The sequence below is a fragment of the Saimiri boliviensis genome, chromosome 9 (assembly GCF_048565385.1).
Source record: "Saimiri boliviensis isolate mSaiBol1 chromosome 9, mSaiBol1.pri, whole genome shotgun sequence".
Lineage (NCBI taxonomy): Eukaryota > Metazoa > Chordata > Mammalia > Primates > Cebidae > Saimiri > Saimiri boliviensis.
Window position 1 is genome coordinate 55,288,045 of NC_133457.1, and position 18,408 is coordinate 55,306,452.

The 18,408-nt window shown below is 45.6% G+C and overlaps 1 protein-coding gene across 6 annotated transcripts in view; it reads left to right on the forward strand.

The window, feature by feature from the left end:
* The window catches only part of RYK (receptor like tyrosine kinase), a 164,118-nt gene that overhangs the window by 52,998 nt on the left and 92,712 nt on the right, over nt 1-18,408 (forward strand). For 2 of the 6 annotated variants that reach the window (XM_039461988.2, XM_039461989.2), the window contains exon 1: nt 5,678-5,951. The exons of the other annotated variants lie outside the window; for them this stretch is intronic. In XM_039461988.2, coding sequence (XP_039317922.1) covers nt 5,693-5,951 — 259 coding nt within the window. In that variant the 5' untranslated portion in view covers nt 5,678-5,692. Of the gene's footprint in view, nt 1-5,677; nt 5,952-18,408 lie in introns of those variants that run through there. 6 annotated transcript variants of the gene reach the window in all.

Below are 18,408 nucleotides of genomic sequence, written 5' to 3' on the forward strand. Positions count from 1 at the left end.
CGCACTTCAGGAAGGGGCACCTCTTTCATTGGTGGTCAGTGAGAGGAGCACAGTATGTGGCGGCCCTCCAACGGTCTGAGGGACAGTGAACTGGCCCCCTGTGTAAAAAGTTTGGGGACGCCTGCTCTAGATGATCTCAATGTGAAAGGTATGTGAAGAAACAGGGAAGTGAAAGCAGGCTGAAATTCCTGTTCTGTTTAAAGTTAGATATAGCCACTAAGGAGCATTCAGTAAATGTAATAAGTAGTGTTTGGTACAAATGGTTAACCATATGAAAAAAAATAAAATTGTGTTATGGGCCATACATAAACATAAATTCCAGATAGATTAAGGAGCTATTTTTTTTAAGAGAAAAAAGTACAAAATACAAAAAGTATTAACTGGGAGCCCTTTGTAAGATGCAAAATGCAGAAACCATAAAGGAAAAGATGGACAGATTTACCTAAAATAGAAATCCAAAATTGAACTTAAGCAAAGAGCATCATAAGAAAAGTTAAATGACAAGGGATACAGTAAAAGAAAACATTCATGAATCAGTAAGAAGACAAATAAGCCAACTAAAGAATAGAATATGTGGACAGATATTTCAAAGAGTAATTGGAATAGGCAACACGTATGTAAGATGCTTTTAGTGATGAGGGCAAAGCAGATTAAACAACAACAAGCTATTTTTCTTTCACTAGACTGTCAAGAACAAAATGAAAAACACTGGCATATTACCTTGTATCTCTCATTTATGCCACTGTTGGAAATGTATATTGTACAATCTTTTGGAAGGCAATTCAGCAGAATCTATCAAAATTAAAACATAACTCAATTTGACTCAAAGATTCCATTTCAGAGAATCTATTCTAAACATCTATACATGTGCACAAATGTGTATATGCAAGTATTTGAGGTGTATTACCAGAACTGGTGAAATCCATCAGTTCATCCCAACCAAAAGAATGCCACAGGGGTGCCTCGATATGCCCTGTCACAAGAACATCCTCAAGATCTCAACTTACTTAGATCAGTCAAAAAAGCCAATATTGTAGACCACTGCTTTTTGTATTATTCCATTTCTATAAGACTGAAAAAGACCACACACATAAAATTGTGTGCTTAAACACATGTATGTGTAAGTAACTGCCTAGAGAAAGGGCTCTCAGAACGTACACCAAACTGGGTGGTGGGTAAGAGAGATGAGGGTGCATGTGGAGGGACATATTTATATTTTACTTCATATACTTCCATGCTGCTTGACTCTTTTACAATGCAGATGGTTTAATATATTACTTGTGGAAGAAGGTTTACAGAGAGAGCCGCATTCACAACTGCTCCTGGCAAAAGAAGAGGCTGATTTCAGGACTTGGAGTTACCTCTTCTCCAGCCCTCCCTGAGCTGAGTGGTCGGGTCAGGTCCACATTGTGGAGTTGTCTCTGGGTGTCTCTCCTTGCGGGCACCAGATGGTAGGTATTCTCAGCCCACACCAGAGGTCAGACAGGGAACACCTGCCCTCTCCGTATAACCTTGACCCCACACTCCCACCTACCCATCTACTCCACAGCATCTCAAGCCCAAGACTGGCCTTTTAAAGTATAAGTCCTGCTGATGGTATTTCCTGACCATGCTGAAATATGTCTCCTGGAGGAGGGGAATTAAGGCCAACCACTGTGACAAACAAAACCAAAAGCGGAGGACCAGTGTGTGGATTGTGTTGATGACTGTGGCTTTCATTTCCCCAAGGCAAAGAAACCTGAGGAGGCTGTGGTTAGGGTTTCTCATTTTTATGCTGAGCTTTTTTGGGAAATTTCAAAAGTTGCCACCCATACCTTGTTAGGGGAGGGAGAGGAAACTTCCTCTTCAGGATGGGTCGAGGATTGTGGGAAGACCTTTGTGTGAGACCAAGCGTCATGCAGAGATAGCAAGAGAAAGACTGGGAATCAATTCCTTCTCCCAGGGTTTAATTAAAGTGTTGGAAATTTGCAATCTTATTCAGAAGTTAACATCTGAGTATAGATTTGAAGGAGGTGAGAGATGAAGCCATATGGATGTCAGACAGAAAAGCATTTCAGATGCAGGGAATAGCAGTGCAAAGGCCCTGAGGTAGGATTGTGTCTAGTGTGTTGGAAGAACAAAAAGGAAGCCTTTGTGGTGTGGCTGGAGCTAAGGGAGTAGGCAGTGAGCATGAGATAAAGTCAGAGGGAAGGGAGAAAGGTGGAGAGTGAGAATTGCCTTGACATTAGAAAGACTTTGCCTTTTATTCTAGGTGAGTTGGGAACCACTGGTGGTCTGAAAGCCAGAGAGTATATGATCAGGCTGACATTTCACTTGATGCCTCTGGCCTCTATCTGCTGTGTTGGGAACAGACTGGGCGAGTAAGGGAGAAAGCAGGCAACTGCAGCAGACCGAAAGAGAGACAGTAGAGCTGAGATATTAATGGAATGACCAGCAAGCAGCATCAGAAGCACCCGGAGGCTTGGGAAAGCAGATTGTTGAGCCCCAGCCCTGGAGCTGCTACCTGTTAGTCTTGAGGGGAGTCCAAGGAATTTACATTTCTGTAAGTTCCCGGGTGATGACATTGCTGGTCTGGGCGCCACACTTTGAGAACTTATCTTTGTAGCATTGATGAAAACATTTGTTTATCAAAGTCCTCAAGGAAGCACATTGCTTGCCCCTGTGTCCCAAGAGCCCAATGTGATGCCTGCCACAAATCTCGATCTAGCTCAGGCTGTGGGCCAGGCCTGGTGCTATTGAATGAGGTTCCTGAGGATCCTAGGTTTGAACTGTTTGGAGGTAACCAATGATGAAACTTTCACAGGAAATGGTCATTAGAGAGAAAGGATTCCTTGTAATAACAATAACAACAGGTGTGATACCTACGCAGTGTTTGTCTAGGTGTTTTGTTTGTATTTGTCTCGAGTTAAATCCTGTAAATGCCCAGGGAGTCGGGCATTATCCTGGGATTTTATGAATGAGGGAACCAAGGCCTAGAGAGTTTAATTTTCCCAAGACCGCAGGATTAATAAGTACCAGAACCCAGCCAGGCCTGACTGATAGCTCTCTGTGGTTACATCACAGGCTGCCTCAAGAAGTCATGGACAAGATCTAGTAATTAAAGAACCTCAAGAAGATACAAGTTTCTTTTTTTGCGGACTAGGAGTCTTTTTAAAAAGGCAGAGAATATGCCATCCTTTAAAAAAATGCTTCCCACGGCCGGGCACGGTGGCTCAAGCCTGTAATCCCATCACTTTGGGAGGCCGAGGCGGGTGGATCACAAGGTCAAGAGGTCGAGACCATCCTGGTCAACATGGTGAAACCCCGTCTCTACTAAAAATACAAAAACTTAGCTGGGCATGGTGGCACGTGCCTGTAATCCCAGCTACTCAGGAGGCTGAGGCAGGAGAATTGCCTGAACCCAGGAGGCGGAGGTTGTGGTGAGCTGAGATCCTCACATTGCACTCCAGCCTGGGTAACAAGAGTGAAACTCGGTCTCAAAAAAAAAAGCTTCCCATCTGAACTGAGATTCCTGTTCACACAACATGTTTCCAGCCTCAAGCCCTTCCTGGCAGAAACCCAGTAGCAGTGGCTGTCCCAACAGAAGTATTTGTGCTGATTTTCATGGCTTTTAGCCTTCTCTGATGGAGAACTTTTCCTTTCCTCTCTTTTCTCATCTCCTCCGGTAGGATGAAGGGTGTAGGATTTTGTGCTGAGGCGCTGAAGCTTGACAAATTGAGGCCAGCCTGTCTCTAAATGGAATCCGTGTATCTTGCTAGGGAGGGAGAAAACCAAGTTCCAGCCCTTCTCTCCTTATCAGCCTCTCTTTTCCCCTACCCTTCCCGGAGGATAAAAATAGCTGCTTCCCAGGGCTTCACTGCGAGGGAGCAACTGCACGCTGAAGCTGGGCCTAGCCTGAGAGCAGCTGCTCCCCGAGGCACGGGCCCCGCAGGGAGCCTTGGGGTCAGGGCAGGGGCCTGTCCGCAGGGACGAGGTGTCCCTGGCCGGGAAGTGGCACTTGAAGCCTCACCGAGAGGGAGGGCACTGAAGCAAATTTGAACGCGATGGTGGGTGGCTCGCAAAAATACTTCAGGAGGCCCGGAAGTCCACGCACTGCCTGGCTCCACCGCCTTTAAGTACATGAGGTGCATCTGTGGTTAACCTCTTTGAGGGGACAAGGACTCCCTAGAACAATTGAGGACATACCACCTCTCTGTGTCCACTGAAGCATTCACACAACACACAGACACACGGACACCGACACAAATACACACTGAGGCACATACACTTTGCACACAATTTCGTATGATTGGAAGGCTGTTGAAACCCGGCATGGACTGCAGATTAAAAACTCGAAATGCAGGTTGATTACAGTGATGCAGAACGATTATAAAAAATAAAAATTTGGCCGGGCGCGGTGGCTCAAGCCTGTCATCCCAGCACTTTGGGAGGCCGAGGCGGGTGGATCACGAGGTCAAGAGATCGAGACCATCATGGTCAACATGGTGAAACCCCGTCTCTACTAAAAATACAAAAAAAAATTAGCTGGGCATGGTGGCGCATGCCTGTAATCCCAGCTACTCAGGAGGCTGAGGCAGGAGAATTGCCTGAACCCAGGAGGCGGAGGTTGCGGTGAGCCGAGATCACGCCATTGCACTCCAGCCTGGGTAACAAGAGAGAAACTCCGTCCCCCCCCCAAAAAAAAAAAATCTGTCTGTGAGCAGCGGCTCATGACTGTAATCTCAGCACTTTGGGTGGCCGAGGTGGGGGATCACCTGAGCTCAGGAGCTGTAGACCAGCCGGGCCAACATGGTGAAACCCCGTCTCTACTAAAAATACAAAAATTAGTTGGGCGTGGTGGTGGGCGCCCGTAATCCCAGCTACTCAGGAGGCTGAGGCAGGAGAATAGCTTGAAGCCAGGAGGCAGAGGTTGCAGTGAGCCGAGTGCAGTCCAGCTTGGGCAACGGAAAAAGACTTTGTCTCAAATAAATAAATAAAAATATAAAACTAAATAAAATTTTGTAGCATATAAAAGTAGGGTTACTAAAGTGGGCTAAGATCTTTCTGGAAAACATGTATGTAGTATAAATTCATGAGAATAGATACGGAAATGATAAAGTTCATCACCGACGGTAAGATAAAGGTTGATTTCTGTTTATTTGAGTTTTCTCACTAAACAGAAAAGCATACTGCTCTTTCGCTACCAGAACGGCCACATCCAGGCGTTTCCGGGGACCTGGGACGCCCAATGGGCTGCAGGCGCGGCCGGTGGCTCGTGCCTGGCCGGTCCGTCGGGGAAGGAGGGTTACAGACAATAGACAAGCAAACTTTAGACGCGGTAAGCGCGTCGGGCCGGGAAAGACTCTTGAGGAGAGGGTGACCCCAGCACTTAGCCCGCCGAGGGTATTTAAACCCCCAGCGCGCCGCCCAGAACGACCCGCACAGAGCGAACGGTGCGTGCGCGCTCCCGGGGAGGCGGCGGCGCGCACGGGCGCGTCTCCGCGGGCAGCTCCCCGCTCCGGACGATGCCGCCGACTAGGCGGCGGCGGCGGCGCGCTCTGGAGGTCTGAAGCCGCGGCTGGCTGCCACGGGCCGACGGCGCGATGAGCTGGGCAGCCGCCCCCGGCTCGGGGCTGTGAGCGGCTCGGGGCCGGGGGTGGGCGGTGGTGCGGCCGACGGCCGACGCTCCATTTCGGCGGCGGCGGCGGCGGCCATGCGCGCGGCTGCGCGGCTGTGGCGGCCGGGCCGGGGCTGCCTCCTGGGGGCCCGCGGCCTGAGGGCCCCGCCGCCGCCGCTGCCGCCGCCGCCGCCGCCGCCGCTGCTGCTGCTGCCTCTGCTGGCGCTGCTGGCGCTGCTGCCCGCGCCTGGCGCCGCCGCCGCCCTCGCCCCGCGGTCCCCGGCGCTGCCGCCGGCGGCCGCGGGGCCCAGCGTAAGCCTCTACCTGAGCGAGGACGAGGTGCGCCGGCTCATCGGTGAGTGGGGCCGCCGAGGCCGGGGCGGGCAGGTCGGGCCGGAGGGGGCAGCTTCCGGCCGCCGGCGGCTCAGTCTGCGCGCCGGGCACCGCGGGCGTGTGCCCTCCCCGCCCCCCGCGCCCAGGGGCGCCTCGCGGCCCGGCCTCTGCCTGTCTTGCTGGCCGGGAGGTGTGGTCCCTGCCCGGCCCCCAGCTCGGGGTCAGGCTTCGTACCTTCCCCGTCACCCTCTCTGCCCTGCCGCTGTAGATCCGGATCCACCCGTTCCGTCCTCCTCACTGCCTCCTTGGCCCTTCTCCCTCGTCCTTAAGACTCAAGCGCTCTAACAAGTTTTCTTCCCTGCCGCACGAAGTTTCTTTGACCCTTTCTAGGGGTGTCACTCTAGGGCCTTCGATTGAATACCTCGAAATTCGCGTTTTAGACTGAGCTTGCAAACCCTTTGCTGTGGTTTTGATGCCCCAGTAGAGGCCACGCTTCTGTGCTTATCCTTTTACCAAAAAAAAAAAAAAAAAAAAAAAAAAAAAAAAAGAGGGAGGGGTTATAAAGGCACCAAATGTTCGTGGCAACCTCCAAATCTTAGACGTAGATTTGGAGTGTATTTTGGAGCATATGCTTAGATTCTAGGCATATTTTTAGTGAGTAAATCGCCAGGTAGCAGACCTTTTTAGTTTCAGTACCTTTTTCGTGTTTGCATTGGATGTGTTGGAGTTTGGACTGATCCTGTGCTTCTGGGCCACCCCTGCTGTGAATACCTTGAAGGGAAACGAGAACTTAGTCTTGGGTCGGTTTGTGGTTCTATTTACCTACTTAACTTTGTTGTTTGGGGAATTAATTTGAAAAATTCCTGGGGTCTTGTGTTAGGACTTTGTGGATTCTGGAAATGAACCTTTAGATCTGACAGGAATGACCTCCAAAAAGGAAGCCCTTGGTACCTAGAGTTTTGCTTTCTTTTGTTGTTAACGGCAGTCTTTTTATTTCATATCAAGGTGGTGCTTCTGAGTGCTTGAGGGGGAAAATTATCCTCTGTTGCATCCATTATCTGTCAGTATTATTCTATTTTTTTTAAAAGTAATGCTTTCTTGAAGTATGTTGAGGTTGACTCAATGTAGAAATGGAAGTACTTATAGCAGACTCTTTAGACTTGTTACATGTACGGATTTGTAGTTTTTAACCAAAGAAGAATGCTGGTTTCTTTCTTTCTTTTTTTTTTTTTTACAAAGTAAAAACTTTGTAGTTTTTACAAAGTCGTGCCATTCTTTTTTTTTTTTTTTCTTTTTTTTTTTTTTTGAGACGGAGTTTCGCTCTTGTTACCCAGGCTGGCGTGCAATGGCGCGATCTCGGCTCACCGCAACCTCCGCCTCCTGGGTTCAGGCAATTCTCCTGCCTCAGCCTCCTGAGTAGCTGGGATTACAGGCACGAGCCACCATGCCCAGCCAATTTTTTTGTATTTTTAGTAGAGACGGGGTTTCACCATGTTGACCAGGTTGGTCTCGATCTCTCGACCTTGTGATCCACCCACCTCGGCCTCCCAAAGTGCTGGGATTACAGGCTTGAGCCACCGCGCCCGGCAGTTGTGCCATTCTTAATCCTTCTTAGTCTGGCTGAATGTAATTTAGCTGAATTAAAATGCAAATTGGGGTAGTACTTGGAACACAAGACTAAGACTTAGGAAAAATAATACAAGACGATGCATATCACATTAATTTTAGAAATAATAATGTATTAATGTATGGTTTTGTAAAGGCTTTTTGGTTAAAGCACTTAGCTTGTGAGTTTGTTTACATGGGTAAACAAGTCGGGGTGAAGGCAGGGGACATAGGACAACCAGGGACTGACATTGATTGAATTCCTGCCATAGACCTGCTCCTACATGCATTAACACATAATTTCTTTTTTTTTCTTTTTTTTTTTTTTGGAGACGGAGTTTCTCTCTTGTTACCTAGGCTGGAGTGCAATGGCATGATCTCGGCTCACCGCAACCTCCGCCTCCTGGGTTCAAGCAATTCTCCTGCCTCAGCCTCCTGAGTAGCTGGTATTACAGGCACGAGCCATCATGCCCAGCTATTTTTTTTTGTATTTTTAGTAGAGACGGGGTTTCACCGAGTTGACCAGGATGGTCTCGATCTCTTGACCTCGTGATCCACCCGCCTTGGCCTCCCAAAGTGCTGGGATTACAGGCTTGAGCCACCGCACCCGGCCAACACATAATTTCTTCTAATTTTCTTGTGGCCCAGTGAGGTAGGTGGCATTATTCCAATTGTAAAGTTGAGGAAAATGGGATTTTTAAGTAACTTGCTCAAAGTCACACAGTTCATAATTTTTTGCAAAATGAAACTATTGACATAGGCTACAAAGTTTTATTGAATGAATTGAAGATACTATCTGTGGAAGTTTGATTATAGCATGATGGAAAATAAATCATTGCTAATTAGTACTTGAAGTTACGTATTTGTTACCTTACTCAAAGGTTGGCCTGGAACTAATTTTTTTTTTAGCAGTGTTTGCAGCAGAGGAAGCTCCTGATTGATAAGCATCCAATTTATGCCCAGAAATGCTGTCGTTGGGGGGAGGGTAGGAAGTATTGTTTCAGTTAACTCTCTTTTCTACCCCAGAGGCAAGAAAGACTTCTAGCAGTAGTTTCTTTAGTGCAAGTAAGGTTGACTTGTTACAGAGCATCTGTAGTCACTCCATTCTGACAGATTCAGGTTCATTCTTTCCATCCCTTCCCATCTCCCTCGTACATTTTCTACCTCGAAAATAATTCCGTGGCGCCTCCTGCTAGGGAAGAGCAAGTGGGTAGGGCTGAGATGTATACAAGGTACTCCGAGTTCTCAGAATGCAGTTTCTCACGGAAGCTGTTTTGGTACCTAAGGCTTCTTGGAATAGTAGCTTTTCACCATATTTTATTTATTATTATTATTATTTTTTGAGATGGAGTGTCACTCTGTCACTAGGCTGGAGTTCAGGGGTGGGATCTTGGCTCATTGCAACCTCTGCCTCCCGGATTCAAGCCATTTTCCTGCCTCAGCCCCCTGAGTAGCTGAGACTACAGGCGCATGCCACCACACCCAGCTGACTTTTGAGATGGGGTTTCACCATGTTGGCCAGGATGGTCTCCATCTCCTGACCTCATGATCCACCCATTTCAGCCTTCCAAAGTGCTGGGATTACAGGTGCGAGCCGCCATGCCTGGCCTGTACCATATTTTAGAATCACTATAGGTTTTCGTCCCTTCTCAACACTAGCGTGGGAAATGAACCACTATTTTATAATATTTTTAAGGCAGTTTAGAATTCCAAGTAAGAAACTTACAAATGAAGTTGATAGTGACAGCTTTATAAATTGAACTAATTGCCCTTGATATGAGAATAAGTTGTTTTAATCCAATCAATACATTCATAAATACAGTTTTAAGAAAACCCAAGAGCACTAAATGGCTTTTAACAAACACAGCAGTCTCTTGCTTTTGGCCTTTTTATCCACCAGGCGCTACTTTCCAGTACTACCTTAACCAGTTCTGTTTATTTTTTCTTTCTCTTTTTTTTTTTTTTTTTGAGACGGAGTTTCGCTCTTGTTGCCCAGGCTGGAGTGCAATGGCGCGATCTCGGCTCACCGCAACCTCCGCCTCCTGGGTTCAGGCAATTCTCCTGCCTCAGCCTCCTGAGTAGCTGGGATGACAGGCACGCGCCACCATGCCCAGCTAATTTTTTGTATTTTTTTTTAGTAGAGACGGGGTTTCACCATGTTGACCAGGATGGTCTCGATCTCTCGACCTCGTGATCCACCCGCCTCGGCCTCCCAAAGTGCTGGGATTACAGGCTTGAGCCACCGCGCCCGGCTCTTTCTCTTTTTTTACTTTTGTAATTCTAAAGAAATGTAGAATAAGTCTTGGACTTTCTAGTATCATAATTGAGCTCTTCCTCTTTCCTCCCTTAAATCCTGGAATGTAGTTAGGTCACTTTTTTTTTGTAAAGTAGCAGTATTTATATTATTGTGTACACATGTATTGCTAAATAGTGACTTATGGTTGTTTTTTTCTATACATTTTGTTTTTCCCAGCACAAATAATTGTATTTTATCAAAGTTGGATTTTGATTCATTATCTATTTATATTTGGCTGTGTTCCCTTAACTACTCCAAGAAATATGTTAAAAGCCTTTTGATTTTTTTTCCAGGTAACACATTAAATCACCTATCAATTCCACTTAGTTTCCCCTTAGAGACTTCTGGGTCTGGAGCATTCCATCCACTTGCTCCGATCTGGACAGTAGGATTACATTTTCTGGGACTTCTGGGACTTCTGTTCCTTCTTTCCTGTCTTGGAACCTCTGTTTCTTGCATCTTCTGTCTTCCTTTTTCTTGGTTTGCTTTATTTTGCTAATATGTATTTATCCTCAGTAGATTCTTAAGAAGGAATGATGGGAGAGAAATTACTTGAGGCCTTGCATGTCTGAAGATGTCTGTTCGATATACTTTGTAGATGGTTTGGCTCAGTTTAAAATACTAGGTAGAAGATACATTTTTTTCCCATAATTTTGATGGCATTTTCATCGTTTTCTGTCTTAAGTGGTTTTGATGAAAAGTCCAAAGCCGTTCTGATTCCTCTTTTTTTCTCTGTTGTTTGAAGTGGTTCTTTTTCTCTGGCTTTCTGAAGTTTCACAAGTTTCTGTGTGGTCGGTTGGTTTGTTCTTTCCTTCCTTTCTTCCTTTTCTTTCTTTTTTTTTTTTTTCTTGAGATGGAGTTTCGCTCTTGTTACCCAGGCTGGAGTGCAATGGCACGATCTCGGCTCACCGCAACGTCCGCCTCCTGGGTTCAGGCAATTCTCCTGCCTCAGCCTCCTAAGTAGCTGGGATTACAGGCATGCACCACCATGCCCAGCTAATTTTTTTTGTATTTTTAGTGGAGACGGGGTTTTACCATGTTGACCAGGATGGTCTCCATCTCTTGACCTTGTGATCCACCCGCCTCGGCCTCCCAAAGTGCTGGGATGACAGGCGTGAGCCACCGCGCCCGGCCTTCTTCCTTTCCTTTCTTTTTTTTTTTTTTTTTTTGAGATGGAGTTTCGCTCTTGTTAGCCAGGCTGGAGTGCAATGGCACGATCTCGGCTCACCGCAACCTCCGCCTCCTGGGTTCAGGCAATTCTCCTGCCTCAGCCTCCCGAGTAGCTGGGATTACAGGCACGTGCCACCATGCCCAGCTAGTTTTTTGTATCTTTAGTAAAGACGGGGTTTCACCATGTTGACCAGGATGGTCTCGATCTCTCGACCTCGTGATCCACCCGCCTCAGCCTCCCAAAGTGCTGGGATTACAGGCTTGAGCCACCGCGCCCGGCTTTCTTCCTTTCCTTTCTTATGTTACCTTGGTGAGTCCTTTCAATCTAGAGACTCATATCTTTCAGTTTTCAGAAATGCTTGTTTTTTGAAATAATTCCCACCCTTTAGAGAGAGAGAGAGAGAGAGAGAAAGTGTGTGTGTGTGTGTGTGTGTGTGTGTGTGTGTGTGTGTGTGTGTTTTCTTTCTGAGATGTCTGTTGGCTTGGTTATTGAACCCCCTGGAAGTGATCTTCAAGTTTTCTTAACCTGTCTCACCTCTTATGTATTTCTTTGTATTGGAAGGAGTGGGCAGGGGGGAATTTCTCAATTTTGTTTTTCAAAGCTTTTATTTGAAACATTTTTTTTTTTTTTTTTGAGATGGAGTTTCTCTCTTGTTACCCAGGCTGGAGTGCAATGGCGCGATCTCGGCTTACCGCAACCTCCGCCTCCTGAGTTCAAGCAATTCTCTTGCCTCAGTCACCTGAGTAGCTGGGATTACAGGCACGTGCCACCATGCCCAGCTAATTTTTTGTATTTTTAGTAGAGACGGGGTTTCACCATGTTGACCAGGATGGTCTCGATCTCTCGACCTTGTGATCCACCTACCTCTGGATTACAGGCTTGAGCCACCGCGCCCGGCTCATTTAAAACATTTTAAGGATCACATTTTTAAATTTTAGAGTCTTTTTCTGTTTCCATTTCATTGCATCTTATTTTATGAATGTATTATCCTCACTTATCTCTGATGTGTATATTTTTATTTTATTTTTTGTGTTTAATGTATTTTTTAATATTCCTTCTGTTTCTTTCAATGTGCCTCTTCATTTCAGGGATCTTTTCTATGTTTGTTTAAATCATAAGTATCTGATGAGCCTTACTGTCTATAATGAAGAGAAAGATCCTGAGCAGTTGATTACAGTTGATTACACTTGGAGTTCAGGTGGACTTTTCATCGGGAGTCTGCCCCGAATATTGATACCTTTACATCTCTTTTGGGGCCAGTGTTTGCAGAGAAGAAACCTGCATCTCCTGTGTCTGGGATACTTGATGATATGCCAGCTGCCAGGGCGTTTAGGTTACCTGGTTGAGGGAGGGATGGAGGCTGTAGTCTTTGACTTCTGGCTGCAGTTCTCCTGCCACTGTGATTCAGTGTCTTCAGAAAAAACTTTGGGTCTCCTGCTGGACCTGGGGGTCCAACTGCTTCGAACACCTCTTTCAGTGACTCCCCATTGTCTAGGCTGAGCCTCCGATCAGCCTTTGGCACCTCCTTGGTGCTTCAAGGGCTGAACCTCTTGGAGGTCCTGAGGGGCAGTGACCGTTCCTTCAGCTGCTTTGCCATCTTGCAAAAGTTTGTTGAAAAAAAGTATGTTGTCTTTCCCTTTCTGTTTGTCCTTGTGGTTTAATGTCTCTGTGATTTTTTTTTTTTAAACTATCATTTTAGAGGAATTTTGGAAGGAAATGGAGATAAGGGATTATGGTCATGTGGCAGTCTTTTTGTATGAACAATATTAAGGGTGGTTAGTAGTAGCAGTTGTAGAAGTAGTTGACACTTTTAAAAATGCCATCTTTTGTCTGTGTGGGGCCTAGAGGTCATCCCTGTGTTGTGTACTGTTGTTTCCATTCTATAGAGGAGTGTTAGTCTGCTCAGGCTGCTGTAACAAAGTATAAATTGGGTGGATTGTAAACAACAGAGATTTATTTCTCACAGTTTTAGAGGCTGGGAAATCCATCATCAGGGTTCTGGTAGATTTGATATCTGGTGAGGGCCCACTTAGATACTGCCTTCTCCCTGTGTTCTCACATGGTGGCAGGGGCAAATGACCTCCCCTGGGTCATTTTATAAGGGCTCTAATCCCATTCATGGGGATTGCTTGTATGAGCTAATCACCCCTGAAAAGTCCCTACCTGCTAATACCATCTCCTTAGGGGTTAGGATTTCAATGTAGAGATTTTGGGGCACACAGAGATTGAGACCATAGCAATGAGAAAACAATAATAGAGTAGGTATATATGAATAACTAGCCCGGTTTTTTGGTAGTAGTAGGGCATGCAGTCGTGATGGAAGTGTATCTGTTCTGAAGCACCAAAAGCTTCAGGAGCTTTTACATTCTGGTTGGCCTTCCTGTGCTCCTGGGCCCTGGTCCATCGCCTGCATTCACTCTTCTTAACAGGCTGCAATGTAGGCATTCATTTCTGCATTTTACTGATGAGGACCCTGATTCGGGACCCTTTGGACTGTGAGTAGAAGGCCAGGTCTTGACTCAGTCCTACCTGAGACCTCAGTTCATATTGCCTCTTTATCAGCTGTGGAGGAGTGCAATTAATCATAAATTCAAAGGAGTAGAATCTGTAGGCCTGCGACCACTGTGCTTGTTTGTGGTCCTTATTGTTATGCTGATTATTCTTGGCATCCTTCCATGTTCTCTGATAATTTTCATAGTACTGAGCTCTGTAGAATTCCAGTGCTTGTGAAGGTGGCATGTGGCTGGGGCAGTGCCAGAGGCTTGGGAAGAACATGTTGGTGAGTCAGGGGAATGGCATAAACTGATTACGGCTACAGTGGTGGTGGTGATAGGGGTCAGGGGGACTTTTTTTTTTTTTCAGTTGGAGTTTCACTCTTACCACCCAGGGTAGAGTGCAGTGGTGTGATCTTAGCTCACTGCAACCTCTGCCTCTCGGGTTCAAGTGATTATCCTGCCTCAGCCTTCCGAGTATCTGGAACTACTGGGGTGTGCCACCATGCACAGCTGATTTTTTTTTTTTTTTTTTTTTTTTTTTTGTATTTTTAGTAGAGGTGGGGTTTCGCCATGTTGGCCAGGCTGATCTTGAACTCCTGACCTTAGCCTCCCAGAGTGCTGGGATTACAGGCATGAGCCACCTTGCCCAGCCAGGGGGACTTTTGAGAAGAGACCCCATCTCCCACTGCTTAGAAATTTACTTTGGATAACTTGCTTCTCCTTTTAAAATAAATACCTTCTGGAAAAGTTAAGCACGTTCACATTTTATTTAAAATCAGATCAATACTAGTTGAGAACCCTGTGTCCCAAGTAAGTCCAGAAAAAATTTTTGAAGCTAAACCAAGTACCATATACTGTGGTAGAACTTGACAATTCAAAATTATTACATTCCTTTCCCTGAAGAACTCAGAATTTTGTAGGGGAGACTGTTGCATCTGTGACTGTAACACTGAGATGAGAGTTACATTGCTGGTTGACTTAAGTTATTGTAGGAGTGCTTACTTTTGACTGTGGAAAGGGTGGAGGGAAGAGAGGCTTAGAGAGCTTAGGAAAGTTGTCCCAGGAAAAAAAAGACATTTGAGCCTCATCTTTTTTTTTTTTTTTTTGAGACGGAGTTTCGCTCTTGTTACCCAGGCTGGAGTGCAATGGCGCGATCTCGGCTCACCGCAACCTCCGCCTCCTGGGGTCAGGCAATTCTCCTGCCTCAGCCTCCTAAGTAGCTGGGATTACAGGCACACGCCACCACGCCCAGCTAGTTTTTTGTATTTTTAGTAGAGACGGGCTTTCACTATGTTGACCAGGATGGTCTCGATCTCTCGACCTCGTGATCCACCCGCCTCGGCCTCCCAAAGTGCTGGGATTACAGGCTTGAGCCACCGCGCCCGGCCTGAGCCTCATCTTGAAGGATGAATTTGATAGGCAGAAAAGAGCAGTTCATACCAGGCAGAGAAAGTAGTGTAAACAAAGGCATAGATGTATGGAGGCAGCTGTGTGAAATCGTGGGGTAGAAAAAATCTGATGTGGCTGAGGTGAAAAAATGAGCAAAGCCATGGAGCACCAGAGGATAAAGCTGAAAGGTAGGCTGAGGCTAGAGTAGGAATTTGAACCCTTATAGGTGAATTCTTCAGTGAGCTGCTGAATAATGCAGACTAGAAGAGGGCGCAGTCAGGTCTGGGGAGATAACTGTAGGGGAGATAACTTTGGCCCCATTGAAGAGGATGGCTTTGGAGATTGAAATGCTGGATCTGGGAAATGGGATAGAGCCGACCTTGCGATGATAAGAGGGATCAACTAAGGCAGTTAAAGGGGTGGGATGGATTTGTGAGGAATTTGCTGAGTTTGGAGAAGACTTAGAAGAGACTTCAGGGTTAAAGAAAAGGGAGGAGTAACAGAGGAATCTAAGGTTTCAGATTTGGGCAGCTGAACCAAAGGGCCCCTTCCTGGGAGAAGTGATTGGTTGAGGGAAAGAAAAATGAGATGAGCCTTGTATTCCTCTCCTTCCAGCACCTCTCTCTCCTCCTAAATCTCAGAGCCCAAGCTTGTTGAGGGGCGGGGGAGGGTTTGAGGATGTCCTTTCTGCATCTGGCATAACCAGCCAGAGGGCCTAGATCCCTGGTGTGGTGTTGGGAGGTTAACACTCTGCAGCAAACCCTTAACCCTAGGCGTTTTGGTGGAGTTGGTATTTATTTGAATCCATGTGTTCTTCATTGGGAGAGAGGCAGAGACATTGTGCAATTGTGAGTTTGAGGCTTGTTTTTTTTCTTATGCTACACATTTAAGAGAACTCTATCAAATTATGGCTAAACTTGTCCCCTGTGAGTCACATCCTGAGTTGACTGGCCAGTTTTCAAGGTGCTGCCTAAAATGCTGTTTCCTTAAAATTTTAAGGATCACTTTTGGGACAAATCAAATATATGAGTATTTATTCAGGCACCTGAATCGAGAAGTTCGATAGCATTACTTTCGGAGTTTTGATGCAGTTATGCCAGTGTTCTGAAAAACCTTGCCAGCTGCACATCCTAAAGCAAAACAAAAACTTGTACATGAAACAGAACTATTAGCTACTCTGAAATTATATCACACTTAAAAGTATACATTTTTGTGTGGTGTTGATGTAAGTCAAGTACAATATTTTCTAATGAAAATGTTATTAAACAGCATTCATTTGTGAAGGACCTCTTAAAATGTGCCAAAATAAATGTGTATGTATTGCTCAGTTATATAATAAAGTTACTGAATGATTCTTTTTGTGTGCCCAGCAGTGATAGTGTTGAGTGGATTTCATAGGTCTCATTCTTATTCTTTTTTTTTTTTTTTTTTTTTTGAGACAGAGTTTTGCTCTTGTCACCCAGGCTGGAGTGCAATGGCATGATCTCAACTCACTGCAACCTCTGCCTCCCAGGTTCAAGTGATTCTCCTGCCTCAGCCTCCCCGAGTAGCTGGGATTACAGGTGCCGACCACCATGCCTGGCTAATTTGGGTATTTTTAGTAGAGATGGGTTTTCACCATGTTGGCCTGGCCGATCTCAAACTCCTGACCTCAGGTGATCCGTCTGCCTCTGCCTCCCAGAGTACTGGGATTATAGTCGTGAGCCACTGCACCTGGCCTCATTCTCATTCTTATAAAAATTTTAAGCTGGAATAGACAGCACACAAGTCTCTAGTTAGGGATCACCTGTGATTTAGGGAGGAGGAAGGGCATATCTTGCTGTATGCCAGGTACTTTATATGTGTTCTCTTTTATCAACCATAGGAAGTTGGTGGCATTGACTTTTTTTTTTCTTTAAACAGATAAAGCGGAGGAGCTGAGGTTGTTGGCAATTATAGAATTTGCTGTAGGTCACAGAGATGTGTGGGACTATGTGACTCCAAAGTGCATGGTTTCTCTACTGTGCTGCCTTTGAAGGTTAACAGTTTACTTAGTCTTTAACCAGAATCATCTGAGAAGCTTTAACAGAATACAGATTCCTTGACCTACCCTGAGCAGTTTGTTGAACTGATCTGAGATGGGGCTCAGCTAAATTAACCTTTTGAATGCTATGTTTAATTGATTACAGGATGTACAGTTTTTCCACATTTGAACATCTCTGAAATTAGAACCATGTTATAATTAGTGGTGAGTCATCAGTTAATAGGTTTTTTCTTTCTCAGTGGCACAAAAAATAATGATACACTTTAGATTAAATGAAATACTGTATTATAAAAAGGTGAGACTGTAAAGGGAACTACATAGTTTGTTACCTTCCTTTCTTTTTCTTTCTTTCTTTTTTTTTTTTTTTTTGAGACAGTCTTGCTTTGTCTCCCAGGCTGGAGTGCAGTGGCTTGATCTTGGCTCGATGCAGCCCCTCCCTGTTTCAAGCAAGTGTCTTGCCTGAGCCTCCTGAGTAGCTTGGTGTCCCCACAGCTCAGCTTGGGACTACAGGCATGCACTGCCACGCCTGGCTAATTTATGTATTATTATTATTTTTTAAGTAGAGGTGGGGTTTCACCATTTTGGTCAGGCTGGTCTCAAACTCCTGAATTCAAGGGATTCCCCCTCCAACCCCACCTTGGCCTCCCAAAGTACTGGGATTACAGGCCTGAGCCACTGCACCTGGCCTCCACCTTTTTTTTGACACAGTTTTCAGAATTGTAAAATTCACTGTTGGTATTAATTATATGCTTATGGTAATAGCTGTGTAGTAATGTCCTTGCAGGGAAACCATAAAATGAATGAGGTATTATCATTAGATTAAGAGCAATAGCAAGGTTACTTTTCAGCCAAGAAGCTGCAGGCAAGGAGAAATGTCAGTGGATCTCAACCTTTTTTTGTGAAAGCCTTAGGTCCTTTCCCTAGAAAAAGGTGTGAGTATCCACACATACTAAGTTTTGTATACTGTGCTAGGACCTCTTAGACTTTTGGGGCCTTCAGGGGACTGCTGATGAAAGCTTGTGGGTGCAACTGAGTCTTACAAAAACTGGTATATGTTATATTCTGTATTCCATCCTAAGATCTGACCTCCTACATGAATTTTTAAAAAAATTGTATATGTTAAGATTCACTCTGTTGTAAAGTTACATAGGTTTTGACAAATGCGTAGTGTCTTATATCCACCACAGTATCATAGAGAGTAATTTCCACCTTTAAAAAATCCCCTGTGGGCTGGGCACAGAGGCTGATGCCTGTAATCTCAGCACTTTGGGAGGCTGAGGTGGGCAGATCACCTGAAGTCGGCAGTTTGAGACCAGCCTGACCGACATGGAGCAACTTCGTCTTTACTGAAAACATGAAATTAGCTGGTGTGGTGGCACATGCCTGTAATTCCAGCTACTTGGGAGGCCGAAGCAGGAGAATTGCTTGAACCGGGGAGGTGGAGGTTGCAGTGAGCCAAGATCACACTATTGCACTCCAGCCTGGGCAACAAGAGCAAAA